Source organism: Phascolarctos cinereus, unplaced genomic scaffold, assembly GCF_003287225.1.
Source record: "Phascolarctos cinereus isolate Bilbo 61053 unplaced genomic scaffold, phaCin_HiC Scaffold_3;HRSCAF=262, whole genome shotgun sequence".
In the NCBI taxonomy this organism is placed as follows: domain Eukaryota; kingdom Metazoa; phylum Chordata; class Mammalia; order Diprotodontia; family Phascolarctidae; genus Phascolarctos; species Phascolarctos cinereus.
This window is the reverse complement of record NW_027555736.1, coordinates 108,627,062-108,644,171: the sequence shown is the minus strand read 5'-3', so window position 1 is coordinate 108,644,171 and position 17,110 is coordinate 108,627,062. Positions and strand designations below refer to the sequence as shown.

The window sequence follows — 17,110 nt, the reverse complement described above, 5'->3', positions numbered from 1 at the left end:
TTGCCCAGCCACCTCCCAGTAATGTCCTCTGCCTCTCCCTTTCTAGCCTTGTTCTACTCCCCCATTCAGATGTTTGTGTATAAGAAAAAGCAGTTGTCTTAAAATAATAATCCACATGCTTGTGTGTGTGTGTGTGTGTGTGTGTGTGTGTGTGTGTGTGTGTGTGTGTGTGTGTGCACGCACATGTTTCTCCTGGAAGTAGAGTTACAGGGAGGGACACAGAGGAAAGGAGACCACGGGCTATGCATAGCCATTGTGTTTTATTGGATTCTCTGGATTCCTTATTTTACAAAATATACATAAGAGTTGAAAATGCAAAGCAGTCATAACCAAGTCCTAGTTGGGGGAGGAAGGAGGTTATTATCCCCCCATCCCCTCAGATCACCGCTGGCTGAGAGAGCAGAGCTACTCAGGACAAGTTGAGACATTGTAGGAATGGAGTGGAGGCCCAGGGTGAAGAGACAGTGCTGGGATTGGGCTTGAAGAGCCCTTCCCATCTCTGTATCAGAAGAGAGAATGCCTGAGGAGTTGTGGGATGGGGAAAAACCCTTTCTGGGCAGATGGGATGGAACAATAAGAGTTCTCTGCTGAGAACATCAGGGCTTCCTTGGCTCCTCAAGGGGAAAGGAGAGGTGCAGAGCTGGGGTGAGGAAGCAGCTGAGCTGTGCTGGAGAGTGGTAGACAGGCAGTAGTAATGAGGGCTCCATCTGACAATGCTCCATACCTATCCCCCCATGCACACAGCATTTGGGCATCTCTGATCATCTGATAGTGTTCATTCTGGGATCTCAGATTCTGGTTTGGTTTTTTTTGGTTAGGCAGTGGGGTTAAGTGACTAGCCCAGGGTCACACAGCTAGTAAGTGTTATGTGCCTGAGGCCATATTTGAACTCAGATCCTCCTGAATCCAGGGCCGGTGCTCTATCCACTGTGCCACCTAGCTGCCCCTTGGGATCTCAGATTCTGAAGGGCCTTGACTCTTTTCCCCAGTCTCTGGCAGTTCTTCCCTAGGACTTAGGGAATGGTCTCACTAGTTGGTCTTGCTAAAATGTGTAAAGCTGACAGGACAGGATACATAAGAGGTGACAGGACCTCAGTGAACTCCTGCGTCGTGGTCATTTTTCCATCAATAGTACTCTTACCCCTACATTCACCACCATCATATATAGGGAAACATGGGGAAGACGAAATGCTTGGAGGGTCCCAGGAGAGAATCAGGGCAGGCAACACAGGTATCTGGAATTCCAGGTTCCTGTCCTAGGGGGCTTATCTTTTCATGCAGATATAGTATAAGACCTTGATTTCTCACCTCTTCTTTTCAGAGAGGCAGGGATCAGAGCTTCTATACAAGCCAAAGTGTTCTCAATCAGACTCCCCAGACTCAGGAGCTGGAGACTGGGAGGCTTGTCCGGACTCATTTTTAACTTTAACACTACAGAGGACCCTGATGAACTAGTTTAGATGCTGGCCTATGGTCTAAGACTACTCCTTGCTACTAGGATCTCTTAGAGGTTCCTCTGAAAGTGCCCAGTGGGGAGGTCCCTGGGAGAATGGTTGGTTTGGGGAAGCACCATAGCAGGGGCGTTCTCAGATTCTCTTGTGTGGGTAGAATGGGAATGAGGGATGCTGCTTTGTTCCTACTTCAAATCCTAAGGCAGGGGAATGGGCTTTCATCACATGGAGCAGACAGGAGGCCTGGGTAACTATGTGGGAGTCTTGGACACTTCCAAACACTACTTCAGGATTCTGTCCTGTTTCCCAGTCCCCACCCACCCCCCACCCCCTTTTACCTCAGAACCCAGATACCCCCAGAGGGGTCACAGTCTCCTAGCAACCCCTGTGGGTTGCCTGGGCCCCTGCAGACACAGGATGGGGGCTGGAGATAGACCTGGGAAAAGAAGAGCGAGGTCCATCTGGGCAGGGAGGCCCAGGAGCTTCCCCTAGCACATGACAACCCCTCTCTGTATCAAGTTAGATGACGTTGTCAAAGAGCTGCATGGAACGCATGATGTTCTCATCCTAGGGGGGAGAGAGGAAGACAGAAATATATGGAGAGAGTGAGAAGACAAAGAAGGAGATCACCATGGACACATGATGGGACAAAGACATAGAAAGAGAGCGAGATTGGAGAAATGGAGCCAGCAATCAGATCCAGACAGGGAGAGACAGAAACTGGTGGGGGGATGGGAGGGTGGAGAAGCTTGCGTCCTGGCCCCACATTCTCTTCCCTCTTTTGCCCCTATCTAGGAAAAGGAGTTTGACCAACCCTGTACTTCCCCTTCTGGATCTCCTCTAGAGATGGTGGAGTCATACCATCTGAGGGAGTTAGAAGAGGGGGATCTTAGGGCTGTACCTTCTGGCAGGACTCAATGAACTCTTCAATGGTCACCACACCATCCTTGTTTCTGTCCATCTTCTGTAAGGATATGTAAGCAGGATCAGTGCCAAGGTAGAGGCATGAGGATGGGGGTAGGGAATGACATGGGTTCCAAATGCCAGACCTACGTCATGTCAACACCCTCTCCATTCTAGACTTGGTCCTCCCTTATCCCTCCACATCTGGTCTCTTTTACACTGACCCATGATACCTCAACATTCAACTCAATACTGTCAACCCCCTCCCATGCCTGTCACCTAACCCTTTCACCTGGAAGAAGCTCTCCACATGTTCCCTTGGTGCCTCCTCCCGAAGGGCAGGATATGTATACTTGCCCATCATGTCATAGATGGACTTCATGATGTCCAGCATTTCCTGGGGGAATGAGAAATTGAAGGCTCATCCTGAAGTCTTTCCTCCCAACCCCTTTGATAATGCAGTGGGGCAGTAGCCCTCTGCCCCTTTCCCCATTAATAGTTCCCCCTTCTGTCCCCCTCAGCACTTTGATGCTTCCACATTTCTCTGGTGTCTTTCATATTAATCCCTAACTTCCTAGTGATTTCCCTCCTGGGCCTCTTACCTCCTTGGTGATGAAGCCATCCTTGTTGAGGTCATATAGGTTGAAGGCCCAATTGAGCCGATCATCTATGGTTCCTCGGAGAATTACCGACAGACCAGCCACAAAATCCTGGGGTGGAAGTAGGCAGAAAATGTTCAGGAGACCCCTTCTCTCCTGCGCCCTGATTCTGCCCAAAGCTCTCTGAAGTTGGAGCACCAAGAATACCCCAGCCCACCCCCCCAGCACCATACACACACCTTACCTCGAAGCTGACAGAACCATCATGATTGGTGTCAAAGGCATTGAAGAGGAAGGTGGCATAAGTGCTGGAATCTGGGGGTGGTAATTAGGAATTGTAAGCACACTCTCCACAGTGGTGGACCTCATTCTCTCTAAATTCTTCTGGAACCTGCTCCTCCAGAACTCCCTCAGACAATAGCTTCCTCCAAATTCTACTCCTTCCATCACCCCCCTGAAAGTTCTCCCTGAAGCTCTTCAGTCACTTCAGGGCTCCTCCAAGAAACCACTAGATCTCTCCAGCCTTCCTAACTCTCTCTAGATACCCACCCCAGAGTCCACAGTGTCGCCTGCCCTGAAGGGAGGACGAGGGAGATGGGAAAATGGATAGAAACCCACCTAACCACCCCTACCTACACTGAGAGGCACCTCCTAATCTAAGGGCTGCAGGCAGGGGGAAGGGAGGTCCCTTGGGATTCAGGGCCAGCGTTCTCACCTCCCTGAGGAAAGAACTGGGAGTAAATCTGCTTGAAATTCTCTTCGTTAACAATGCCGCTGGGACATTCCTGAGAAAGAGAGCACAAAGTTGAGGACAGCCTGGGAGAGGGAGTGCAGGGCTCCATTTCCAGTCCTTCAGCCTCACAAAGGCCAAGGACTGCCGAAGGTCCCTCCCACTGGAGAGAAGGACCAGGATTTCCTGCCCAGCTGCCCCCTCTCAGTACCATCTGGCCTCTTTCATCCTCTAACCACTCAAATTCTCGAGGCTTAGGCCCCGCTAGCTCTCGCTGTAGTTTCAGATTAAGCCCAACCCGTCCACCCCATCTAAGTAAGCATTGGATTTCTGGAAGCCCCGCCTTCAGCCCATCAGACCCCGCCCCTAGCCACGCCCACACTCACGTTCTTGAAGCCCCTGTATAGGACCTGCAACTCCTTTCGGGTGAACTTGGTCTGTTCCTGCAGCTGTTCCAGCCCCTCGGGCCGGTGACACACAGTGGACAATTCAAACTCATCCTCTACGCTATCTGCAGAGGTTGGGGGGACAGCGGCGCCTCAGGTCCGGGGCTCTGAGGCATCCTCCCAATACCCTTCGAAGCCCTCCTCCCCAACTCTTCCCTCCTCCTTACCACAACGAATCTTCCCTTCTCTCACTGGGAAGTGCCCAAGTCCCAGGGATAGAACTTTCTCCACATTCCCCAAAACACCCTCCCTCATAGGAAACAAAGGCATAGAAGAAGAGGCTACAGCCCCCCACCCCAGTTCACTCGCTGCCATCTCCTCCTCATCCCTTACCTCATCTCTGTCCCCATCCCTCTTTCCCTTTTCTTTTTCCTCTCTCTCTCTTCCTGCCTACCCCAGCCCTCTTTCTCACCTCCAGCATCTCCCCTGACATCATTCCTAGCTCCCCTCATCCTCATTGTATCTATTCACCCCGCCCGTATGCATCTCAAGTTCATAATGTGCAGAAATAATTATTGTCCTCATCCCCCACCTCCAAGCTTCTCAGTACTTTTCCCAAGTTCCCAACCCCAGAGTAATCCTAGATTCTTCACTCTCCCTCTCCTTTTATATCCAATCTGTTGCCAAGTTGTGCCCTGTAGGGATTCCCCATTCTCCATTCCCATCTCCCCCATCCTCAACTCTACATCCTAGATCCATTTCCACCAGTTAGCCTCTCCACTCTCACTGAACCAATAACTTTTAAAAATCAGAGTTCAGTATCCCTTCCAGGCCCTCCCCAAGTCATTCTAACTTCAGATCCAAGGTTCCATTCCCTTGTATGTGGGCCTGGACCCTCTCCCTCTATGACCCTTACTCTAAGTCCCTCCTTTCTCAGCCTTCCCTCCAACCCCCTCCCCAGCTCCACCCCCAGCTAGGATAGTGAGTCAGCTAGGCCCTGAGAGATCTCCGGATAAGGAAAAAATACATCAAACAACTCACCTAACACATATGATAGAAAATACACATTACACGAAAGACAGGATACCTGTTGCTGACAGCACAGCACACAGACACCACAAACAAGCCCCACAGACACTCCATCTGACATAACTACCAAATAGAGAAACACATCATAGGATGCACACCTTTGCATGAGAGACAGGCCAAACACATTGAGCTGTTTTTGTGCCTAGTACAGTGCGTGGTTCATCATTCTATAAAAGCTTGTTAATTAATACACCAGGAGTCATAGAAACACAGGGACACTCAGTTAACCGGCACAGAGCCTAGCTTAATAGATGCTTGCTGGTTATTTGATTTCCACTCTTTTCTTAGTCTTCATCCTCTTGCCGCATTTGACACTATTGATCAGTCCTCCCTTCTGATTGCTTTCTTCTCTCTCAGCCTCAAAGACAAGGTATCTTCCCATTGTCCCTCCTTTCTCTGGAACTATTCCTCATTTGTCTCCGTCATTGGCTCTTTTTCCTGACCCTTGTTCCCTGAAGGTTTGTTATAGGCTCTGTTCCTTTTTTCACTCTACATTCTCCACTGGCAACCTTATTCACTTCTATAACTTTGACTACCCCCTCTATGCAGGTGATCCCCAAATCTATATCTCTAGTCCTGACCCCTTTTGGAGCCACAGATCTTTAAAGGTGAATTCAAATGTCATCTTGTCCAAGAAGCTTTCTTCAATCCCCAGTAATTAAAGCCCTTCCCCTACCTTTATCCATTACCTTACATAGCACCTCTCCAATGTACTTGTCACATACTATTTTGTACAGTAGGCATTAGTGTATGTGCTATCTCTTTCTATTAGACTATAGCACCTTGATAGTAGAGACTAAGCTTTGTTTCAACACCTAATTCAATACTTTATGCACAATAGCTGCTCAATTAATATTTGTTGGATTTGAGTTGAATCTGGATTAAATGCTGTAGCATGGGAGGGTCAGGAAGGAAAAAGAATTGATTCTAGCTGGAGAGGTTAAAGATACTATCCTGCAGTGGATGACATCTGAGCTGGGCCTTCAAGAAGGAGAATGATTTCAATAAATGGATGAGAAAGAGGCCACAAGTCTATTTCAGGGATGGAGAGGCCTCTGCATGTGCGCAAAAGTGGGAGAAGGCAGTCCTAGGTGGGAAGATGGAGTGGTGCAATGTGAGTGGCCCATAGAGTAAATGAAAGGGAGTAGTGTTGTGCTCAGCACTCCATAGGGCGGGATACTCCAGTCCAACCCCTTCTATGCTGTGAAAAACAGGTGAAAAGGGTTAAGTTGGTGCCAAATTGTGTTATAGCTCCCCATTAGGTTACAAGCTGAAGGAGGACAGGGATTGTGTATTGTCTAATGGTCCCCAGTGTTGAGCTCCGTGCTCTGAAGGCAGCAGATGCTTAATATTTGTTGAATTGCAACCAGACACATATATACATGAGGACATATGGAGAGGAATAGATACACACAGAGAGAACATATACACATGTGACTGTGGTTGGCATTGAGGGATACGGAAATAAATGGAACACGGTCCCTTCCCTTAAGGAGCCAGTCAGACACTGATACAATATCCCCAGAAGGACATATACACAAGGATTCAGCTATAAAGGAACACACACATACACACACACACACATACACACACACACACACGGATACTCACACAAATAACGGGGAATCTAGACTCAGAGAAAGGGACATAGAGTTTCCCAGGCATACAAACCAAGGCACACAGCCGAAGGGTGGATCACAAGGTTGCATTCAATACCACGGACATAGGCCTGATACATGCAGCTCTAGACACTGACCCTACACTTTGTTTCATTTCTCTTTTTGCCCATCCTCAGCCCCACTGACTGCTCCCCAATACTGGGGTCTGAGTAAATGGAAATGGGATGGGTTCAGTCAACCAAGACAATGAGAAGGGCAGGGCAGGGATTGCCCACTTCTCCCCCAGGCCCCCATCATTGATCTCCCCCTCACACTCCAGCTGCCCACCCCACCCCCACTCCCCAGGACAGAAGGAGAGGAGGGGGGCACTTGCTTTCGCTGACTGAGGGCAGGGCCTGGGGGCCACAGCACGGCAGCAGTTTGAGGAATCGCTGCTTCAGCGCTTTTTTAGTGGGCCTGGGTGGGTTCCCTGGGAAGAAAGAAGACCCCAAGGAAAGAAGGTTAACTCCCCCAGAACACACCAAGGTGGCCCAGTCCCCCTCCCTGCCTCGTACAAAGACTCAGAGACTCACAAGCAAGGGGAGGGACTGAGGAAGACACTGGGGTAGAAGGGAGGGGTCTAGGAGGGCTCAGGGATAAAGAGGAACTGTGGTGAAGATGAGGAGGCTGCAGGATACTTGAGGGACATTCCAGGAAGAAGGGCTGGACTCAGATGATTTCACTATAGTCTAACATTAAATGAATGTCATGCAAACTGTGTGCAAATATCATGCAAACCAGCATATGTTATTTGAAGTCAACAGCTCAGGCATTTTTAAAAAATAAAGGGGCACCAGCTCCAAAGACAAAACTTCACAGAGTTGGAAAGGACCTTGGAGACCGTCTAATTCAACCTCCATATTTTGGAAGAGTGAGGGTGAGGAGGAAGGGGAAAGGGGCATATGATAATGGATGATGCATTAGGGTGGGGAAGAATTTGGATAGACTTTGCCCCCAAAGTTCCCTGGACTCCAAGAGGAAGGAGGTGGAAATACCCCTTCTAAATTCTTTCTCCCATTTAATCACTTCCCCACCACTCACAGAAAGGATGGGATCACACTAGGCACAGGGACAACTCTTCTCCAGCAGGAATACACAGCTAAGCTGTTTGCTATGAACACATAGTGCACACAGACACACAAACACCGAAAGACATGCATTCATTCAACAACATTTATTAAGTGTGCTACTATGAGCAAAGCACTATTCTAGGCACAGGGAGATACAAAGATTGCTAAAAGCTGGTCTCTGCTCTCAAGGAGCCAGGTATCCATTGGTACAGTGACAGACACATGATGTTACATACACACAAACACATAATCACACACAAACAGCGACATAGTGAAACATGGCAACAGATAATGACAAAGACAATTACAATGATACAAGATGCCACACAGACATATAGTGAAAGATGCACAGTGATATACATGGACACCCAGACACCCAGAATGACGCACTCCTGTGGCACCAATCATCTGAGCCCCGGTTTGATCTTCATCATACACTGCTTTACAAAAGCTGTTGTCTCTTTCCTTTATGGGCACTGGTTCCCTAACCAGACCAGGAATCCCTCCACAGTAGACTTTAGTTTCTCCTTCTTCTCTTTCTCCTTGTGGTTGCACAAGGACTAGGTGGGGGAGGGGTATAGAGGGAGGAACAGGAGGAAGGAAGAGATACTCAGTGAATGTTTCTTGATCATTTAGCTGCACAGGGATGCACGACTTTGTTGCCTGAAATATGTGGTGATACACCTATGGTCACACAGAGTCCCATAGACCAAGTCACAGATACAGTCGAACATGCCCAAATAGCAGTACCCACCCACATAAGTACAAACCTCATCTATACCATATCCCAAACACACATGTGTGCAGGTACACAGTTATATATATAGACACTTAAGTATCAGGTCACAGTCACACAAAAAACCCCAGAAATACAAACCATAAACATAGTCATACAATCACCCATCAAATTACAAAATAGTCACCTACTCCCACAGTCTCCTTATTCTTCAGGGATCAGACCAAGGTTTGATATCATCTCTGTTTCCCCTGTCCCTGTCACTGTCCCCTTGCCGACCCCCACCCCACCCCCAAGGGCAGAGGATCGATTGACTTGTCTGGCCTTCTGCCCAGGGCTCCATTAGCTGGGGCTCTGGTTTCCCCAATGCCAGATTGAGCCTGTGGTCTCCCTGCTGCCTTCCGGGAGTGGGGTGGGGGAGGGGGGAGTAAGGAAGCAAGCCCTAAGCTCTCTGTCTCCTTATCCTTTCACATTAACTTATGGCCTCAGTTTTCCTTTCTGTTCTCTCTGGGAGTGGGTGTTTAGGTAAGACAAAGCAGAAGGATCTTGGAAGAGTGAAGGACCATCTCTAGCCTTTAAGACACTTGGGTCCTTAATCCCACCCACAGATTTTCCTATCTTGGAGTTAAACATCTCCTCAGCCAGCCCTGCCCACTTCATTTGAGTAATTTCTCTCCCCTGCTCTTCCTTTTCTTTGTCTTTATCTTCATCACTGCTTTGGGCTCTCAGAGAGGCACAGAATTTGGTAAGGGGAGTTACTCAGAAGCCAACCCTTTTTATTCACTGTCTCTTGATTCTTTATTCATTGCCTTTATTCACTTGCCAGATAGTAAGGCCCTTGATTCCAACCTAAATAGTTGGAGTTTATATACACTTCTAGGGGTGAAGATTGGCCAATTTCCCTGTTTCAGTGTTTTGCCCCAGTCCCCTCCACTTGAGTCTGTAAATTCTCCTTTGTGTCTAGGTTTTATCCTTCCTGCTTTCATCCCATTTGCAGGAAGAGGGCAGGTAGGATAGGGCCGAACCCAACGGTGGAATAGGGGCAAGGATTTTCATGAAAAGGGAGGGGGGAGTTATGGCTCTTACCATAACTGAGTCTCCTAAATCTCAATCACTTCTCCCTTCCTCCCCAGAGCCACAGACGCCTTTGGGGAATTGATTTCCCATCCATCTTATGCCTTAGCCTTGCAGGTCACTACCTTTCAGGGGGATGAGGTATCCTAGGGCTGGGAATGATGGAGGCTGGGCAGCTCCACCATGAATTGCCCCCATGGAGATCAGGAGAGATCACAGGTTATCTAGAGCTGGAAGGGACCAAAGAAGTCGTCTAATCCAACTCCCTCCTTTCGTTTTACAAATAAGGAAACTGAGGCACTGAGAGATTAAGTGACTTGCCCAAGAATAAGGTCACACAGTTAGTAAAAGTCAGAGGGGGGGATGTGAACCCAGGTCCTCCAAGGTGATATTTCCCCTCTCCTCCTCACATGAACCAGAGCTCAGAGCTTTTGCTTCCCTCCCTCTACTCATGTACTCAAATACCCCAAAGTCCATGGACATGCAATTTACACAATTCACCATCAAAGCCATGGAATATATGACTTGTGAAGTACACATACAATTACAACACATAGTACACTCACAGTTACACACATAGTCACATAAATCATACATACTAGACAAGCACAATCATACTCAGTTATATACAGGAGTAACACATTCTCTCCGATTCAGTGGTCTCTTACACATCAACTCAAGCTCCCCCACTAAGGTTGGAATTGATTTCATCCTCCAGGAATCCCCTGACCATATTCCTTTTATCTTGTAGCCTCAGCCCTGTTCCCCCCCAAACCTTCAGGGTATCCCCCATACTCTTCCTCACATACCCCTAAGCAGACCTTCCCCATTAACTCCACACCACCCTCACTCTCCAGCTCATTCCTTGCCCCAAATTAGAGGGAAGGAGGGAGGTCTGTGGTTCATTGGTGGTGTTAACTAGTGTAGGGCACAGCCACCCAACCCCCACCTCCCCATCCCCCAACCCATCTCACCCTCCTGGCTCCCATTTGGACTCCTGGGTTACCTTCCAAGGAGACAGGCTCAAAAAGGCCAAACTGCTCCAGGACCTTGACAAAAAGGGCCAGGACCACAAGCACAGCCACCATCTCCAGCCCCTCTAGATTCATGGTGGGGGAAGTGGGGGCATGGCCCCGTTCCCTGAACCCCCCAGCTGATACCCCCTGCTTTGCCTGCCCTTGTCTACCCCTTTCTCCTCACTCTCTCTCTCTCTCCCTCTCCCTGTGCCTCACCCTCCCACTGGCTTCTCTCCCCTCCCTCCCCTCCTTCCTCCCTCCGCCTTCCCCATCCCCCGCCCCCCACCCCACCCCCCTTTCCCAGCCTCCCAGCCTCAGCCTGGGCCTCTTCCTCTGCCGGGGGGAAGGTACTGTGGTATGGAGTGCTTTGGCCCAATCCAGTCAGCCAAGGGGAAGGTCAGTAAGTCAGCCCTGATCCCAGGCACTGTCCCCCTTTTTTTAGTGGGTGGCAATGAGGTGGTAGGGAAGGGTCTTAGAGAAAGACAGGGCGGTGGTGGTGGGGAGACAGATAAAGGGATGAGGGAGTCAGATAGGGGATTGGGGGCAAATGAGCAATAGACATAGAAAGGAAGATACAGGGGTACAGAGGAATAGGAAACAGAAGATGGGGAATGGGGGGTGTGGGACAAACTGGATTAGAGATAGAAGAATGGGGGAGACAGGCAGATGGGAATGAGAGCACTTGGAGGACAGACAGAGAGGGAGACAGACTAAGATAGATGGGGAGACAGGGAAATGGGGAGAAAAATGAGGGGAACAGAGATAGAGCAGGAGACTGATAGGTAGGGTAGGGGCAATGGGAGGAGGGATAATAAGGACTAAGTGGGAGTGGCTACTCTTTGCTGTCCTTTGATGGAGGGCAAAGCAGGGACAGAGAAGAGAGAACTGGGCGTAAGAGATGGATTACATTCTGCTGTATGTAACAGTACTCGTATCTGAATATGTACCAGTGACTGCTGATATGTATGTGTGTGTATAATACCTGCTATATATGTATCCTAGATAACTGTATAGATATAAATATAAAATCTGCATATGTCAGTATGGACAGGTTTTTGTCTATGATCATCTTTGAGAATATGTGGAAAGAGGATATGTATGTTTGTGTAGGTGGGGAAAAGGGGGAGATCCTGGATAGAGGTAGTAATGAAGGGCTAAGTCAAGGCCTTTGGATTGGCTAATTATCCTGATTATATCTCTTTCCTCTTAGGCCTCCGTTTCCCCCGGGGTAGAAAAAGAAAGGCATTATTCCCCGCCTAGCTGTCTTTTTGGCAACAGCAATCTATGCTGCGGATAGCATGATAGCAGACTAGTAAGATTATTGGGGGCTCCTCTCCCTAGGCCTTCTCTGTGCCCTAAACCTGGGGAGAGACATGAGTGAGCAGAGTCTGGTAGGGGTGTAGCTGAGTCTAGCAGTGACCACAATGCTTGGATCCCCGGGGCTTCTTTGGTCCCAGCTAATGAGATAAAGAAACCTGAGCCCATCAGGATCATACTATGATGGCTTCCTCTGCCACTTCAAGACATAGTTTTTCTGATATCCCTTCCCCCATATGTATATAATGGAGGTCATTAGAGGGAGGGTATTTTCATGGAGAGGGGAGGGGAAGAGAAGGAGAGTCCAAGAAAGTAATGTCAATCATGAGATTTGGCATTGGGGTTATATTGGCTTGAGGGTTATAGCAAGTTTAGGATATGGACCAGGTCAAGCTTTTTCCCTGGAAATATAACATACGGGCCTACCCTAGCTTCTTCTCCACTGATGTGTCTGTCATGGTGCTGGGGAGAGCTAGGGGGCCAGAGTAAAGACTGTATCCTTTACTGGATCTCCCCGTGTGGGCTCTCTATACCATGGAAGTAGAACACGACTTGATGAGTGAATGTCAGGGTACAAGAGTGTGCTAATGAAGAAGCACTAGGCAGTTGTAACTCTTTCTATCCTGCTCTTGTGGTTTAACTGGGGCGAGGGGACGGGTCACTGGGTTGAGGACTGGTAAAGGGGTGGATATGGAATGAATAACCAGGCTTTCTGCCCAAGGGGCTGAAGCTCCAGGTGCTGTAGTTCTGCACCAAAACCACTGGGGGTCACCCTCTTCCAACACAAGAGATCCCAGTCCCCAAATCCATTGTCTCATAGATGAAAAGGCTGGGGGGGGGGGAGTTTCCATCTCCCCACTTTACCTCTTTCCTCCCAGTTTTGGGGGGAAATTATATTTCAGACTGCATCAGTGGAGGAACAGAGTTACAGATATCCATGAAAGACTTAAAGACTTAACCCTGTGCTATGTCCCTGCTGTTCTTCTGCCCAGTCTACCAACCAGGGAGAGCTGGTTACCACCTCAGTCTAGCATTAGAGGCCATCCATAACCTGCCACTACTTAGCCTTCCATTTACACCTCTTTGTCCTCCCCAACATGACTCCTCCACACACTGAATCACAGAATCTCAGAGTTGGAAGGGATCGCAGAGGCTACCTAGTTCAACTCATACCTGAATAAGAATCCACTCTAATAATAAATGATTTTATGTAGGACATAAAAGTTTGCAAAGCATTACATATACATCATGTCATTTCATCCTAACAGCCTTGTGAGGAAGTGTCAGAGATATTTCTATTCCCATTTTACAGATGGTGAAAACTGAGACTTGGAGAAATAAAGTCACAGGCTCAGCCTGGTCACAAAACTGCTAGGTGTCAGAGATGGGATTCAAATCTAGGTCTTTCCTGACTTCAGATCTGGTGCTCCTTTTACTATACCATGCTTGCTCCCAACAGACTCCACAAATGGCCATCAGGCTTTTGTTTCAGGAAGAAGAAGCCATTATTCCAGAGGTGGCCCATTCCACTTTGGGATAACTGATTGTTTAGGCAGTCTTCCCTTATGTGAAGGATCTAAATCTGCCTCTTGATAACTTTCACCCATTGTTATTAGTTTTGCCCTCTGGAACCAACCAAGTAGCTTGGGCCTAGTCCATTTTCCATGGGACAGTCTTTCAAATAGATATTAAGTCCTCTTGCCTTTTCTCTATTTCTAGTTTCTTCAAATGATTGCTATATAGCTTTATTGCCCTCTTCTGAATAGTCCCTGGCTTATCAATATCCTTCCCAAATTGTGCTGTCAAAAACTGAACATACTCCTCTCGAGATGGTCCAGCCCACGGTACAGTGGGATTGTGAGCTCCTTAGGCCTAGGTCCTCTGCCTCTTTTGATACAGCCTGAGACTTAATTACCTTTTTGGATTGTTATTACACAGTTAACTTTTTTCAGCTTGTCGTGCTTACTAAAAGCTCAAGGTCTTTTTCAGATGAACTTCTGGACAAGCACAACTCCCCATGACCCCACCTTGCACTTGTGCAGTTAATTTCTCTGAATTTGTAGAATGTGAAATAAGTAGAGCAGGGAATTTGTAACCTTTCTTGTGTCGAGGAGCCCTCTGGCTGCTTGGTAAAAGCTACAGGCCCCTCGTCAGTGTTAGTAAATGCATAAAATACATAGGATTACAAAGAAAACCAATTATATTGAAATATAGCTATTAATACATATATATGTATATGAAATGTAATACACACATATATTTTCCTAAACTCTAATGTAGTGGAAGGCTTTCAGCACATTTGGGCAAATTCTCTAGGGAGGACTTATAGGAAAGTATGGTTAAGGATCATGCTGGGGGCAGCTAGGTGGTGCAGTGGATAGAGCACAGGCCCTGAAGTCAGGAGGACCTGAGTTCAAATCTGACCTCAGACACAAGGTACTGTAGCTGTGTGACTCTGGGCAAGTCATTTAACCCCTGATCGGTACCATGACATGATGGATTCATGTCAAAGAGATTTTGGGTCTATTGAAATACTGAGGTGGTTTCCATAACTCAGATGTTATGCTAATTGTAAATGCTAATCAAGGCTAATTTGCCTTGATCTTAACTCATCTAGAATATTAGGTCTCTGGGTGCCATATTTTAAGGACATAGACAAGCTGAAGAGCATGCAGAGAAGGGTGATCAAGATGGAAGGATGTAAGCTTCTTGAGGGCAGGGACTTTCCCTTTGTTTTTGTGTCCTCCATGGCACATAGTAGGTACTTAATAAATGCTTGCTGGTTGATTAAGGGGGTGGAGTATGTTTTGCTAGAAGAAGAAGATAATTATCTTTTTTTTGAGGGGGAGGCAATCAGGGTTAAGTGATTCGCCCAGGGTCACATAGCTAATAAGTGTCAAGTATCTGAGGCCTCCTGATTCCAGAGTGTGGTGCTCTGTTCACTGGGCCACCTAGCTGCCTGGATAATTAATCAGCTCAACTGAGCTGCTCAAAGACCATTATCTCCTTAAAGGCAACTAGGTGGCACAATGGATAGAGCTCTGGACTTGGGAGTCAAGAAGAAATGAGTTTGAACTTGGCCTCAGATATCTACTTGCTATGTGACCCTGGGCAAGTCATTTAACCTCTGTTGTTCTGAGTTTCCTCATCTGTAAATAGAGATATCTCCCAGGGTTGTTGTGAGGATTAAAAAGAGATAATATTTTAAAGTATTTTGCAAACCTTAAAGCAACTTATAACTGCTAACTATTATTAGACCAAATAGCTGTATTATGGAATCAGTGCCATAAGAGAGATCCAAACCAAAGCCCTGTTACATCAGAAGAGGGAGAGATCATTTTCAGGTTGGGGGAACAAGAACTATAGTCATAATCATGATGACAATAAAAATGTTTGTTGAACATTCAACAAATAAACCCTTAAGTTTGTAACCCTTATAGCTTACAAAACCTTTTCACCTAAATCATGAAATTCAACCTTCACAGTCAATCTGTGAAGCAGGAGGACAGGAATTATTATCCTCATTTTACTAATGAGAAAACTGAGGCCCAGGGAGGTGATGTGATTTGCTTATCATCACACAGCAAGTGATTGCAAATACACTCCATCACACTAGGGTTCTAATCATTTTTCTTGAACTTAATTGAATTCCATATAGGACCTTGGGGTTGCTTAATGTTACAGGCTTATCTGCCTTCGTCATATTCCTCCTCCTTTTTGCTTATGTTTACCAGGCACCTGCAGCTCACCTCCCACCATTCTCCTCCCTAATCTCTGTTTTCTAGACGCAGTATAGTGCCCTGGGCACAGATTCCATCATGCTTCTACCTCCTCTAGTAATTTCATGTTGTTTTAGCCCTGGATCAGCCTTTATCTTCCACTTCCTGTTCCTTCCTCGGGATACTTTGGAACCCTCATTCTATTGTTTTAAAACTAGAAGGGACTAATTGACTGTCTAACCCAATCTTTACCACCTCCCCCCAAAAAAAGTTTTTTTTGACCTGTCTCCACCACCAAGCTCTTAGCCTACTTTTCTCCTGTCCGTCACTGCCAAACATCTAGAAAGAATGCACTCACTTCTGCCTCAGCACCCACACCTCAACCACTTGCAATCTAGCTTACTCCCTCATCATTCTACTGAAACTCCTCTCCGAGATCATTAATGATGTTATTGACAGATGCAATGGCCCTTTTCCCATTCTCATCTTTTTTGACCTCTCTATGGCATTTGTACATTGTAGATCACCCCCTCTCTTGACTTCTGAAACACTGAATTTCTCCTTCTCTCTCTTTCTCTTTTGGGGCTTCTCATCTCCCACTCACTCTTTAAATATGGGTGTTTTCTAAGGTTGTCTCTCAGACCCATTTCCCTTTCCTCTCTATACTCTTTCATCTAATCCCCTTTCATGGCTTTAATTACAACCTCTATGCAAATAATTGTTAATTTTTTTCCACCCTTAACTTCTCTCCACTGATATTTTCTACTCCTTGCTAGATATCTCCACCTAGATAATTATAATAATAATAGTAGTAGTAGTTATAGTAATAATAGCTAACATTTATATAGCACCTTACAAATGTTATCTCATTTGATCCTCACAACAATCCTGGAAGGTAGGTCCTATTGTTTTCCCCATTTTATAGATGAGGAAACTGAGGCAAATAGAAGATAAGCAATTTGCCCAGGATTACAAGTTAGTAAATGTCTAAGGTCAGATTTGAACTCAGTTCTATCTGGTTCCAGGCCCAGCACTCTATCTGCTACCACTTAACTGCACCTAGATGTCCTGATGGCATTTGAAACTCAGCATGCTTCAAACTGAACTCATCATTTCCCCCTCAAAACCTCCCTTTCCTCCCAGCTTTTTTATTTTTGTTATTGCTGCCACCATCTTCCCAGTCTCCTTAGGCTTGTATCCTAATCATATTTAATTTCGGTCATCTCCCATATCATACATACAATCAACTACCAAGTGCTCTGCAGTATCTATTGCATCTGGCTCCTACTCTCTACTTCCGCTACAATCCTAGTATTATGGATTTCAAGCTTGAAGGGACCTTTGAGCTTACTGAGTCTAGTT

At 46.9% G+C, this 17,110-nt stretch overlaps 1 protein-coding gene across 2 annotated transcripts in view; it reads right to left on the bottom strand.

Annotated features, from left to right (window-relative positions):
• Positions 1–241: 241 nt before the first annotated feature.
• Positions 242–17,110, bottom strand: part of KCNIP2 (potassium voltage-gated channel interacting protein 2) — a 35,735-nt gene continuing 18,866 nt past the window's right edge. For both annotated transcript variants that reach the window (XM_020967185.2, XM_020967180.2), the window contains 7 exons: positions 4,070–4,194; positions 3,669–3,738; positions 3,198–3,268; positions 2,957–3,064; positions 2,647–2,751; positions 2,353–2,415; positions 242–2,018 (listed from right to left, as the gene is read on the bottom strand). In XM_020967185.2, the coding sequence (XP_020822844.1) occupies positions 1,971–2,018; positions 2,353–2,415; positions 2,647–2,751; positions 2,957–3,064; positions 3,198–3,268; positions 3,669–3,738; positions 4,070–4,194 (590 nt within the window). In that variant the 3' untranslated portion in view covers positions 242–1,970. The remainder of the gene's footprint in view (positions 2,019–2,352; positions 2,416–2,646; positions 2,752–2,956; positions 3,065–3,197; positions 3,269–3,668; positions 3,739–4,069; positions 4,195–17,110) is intronic.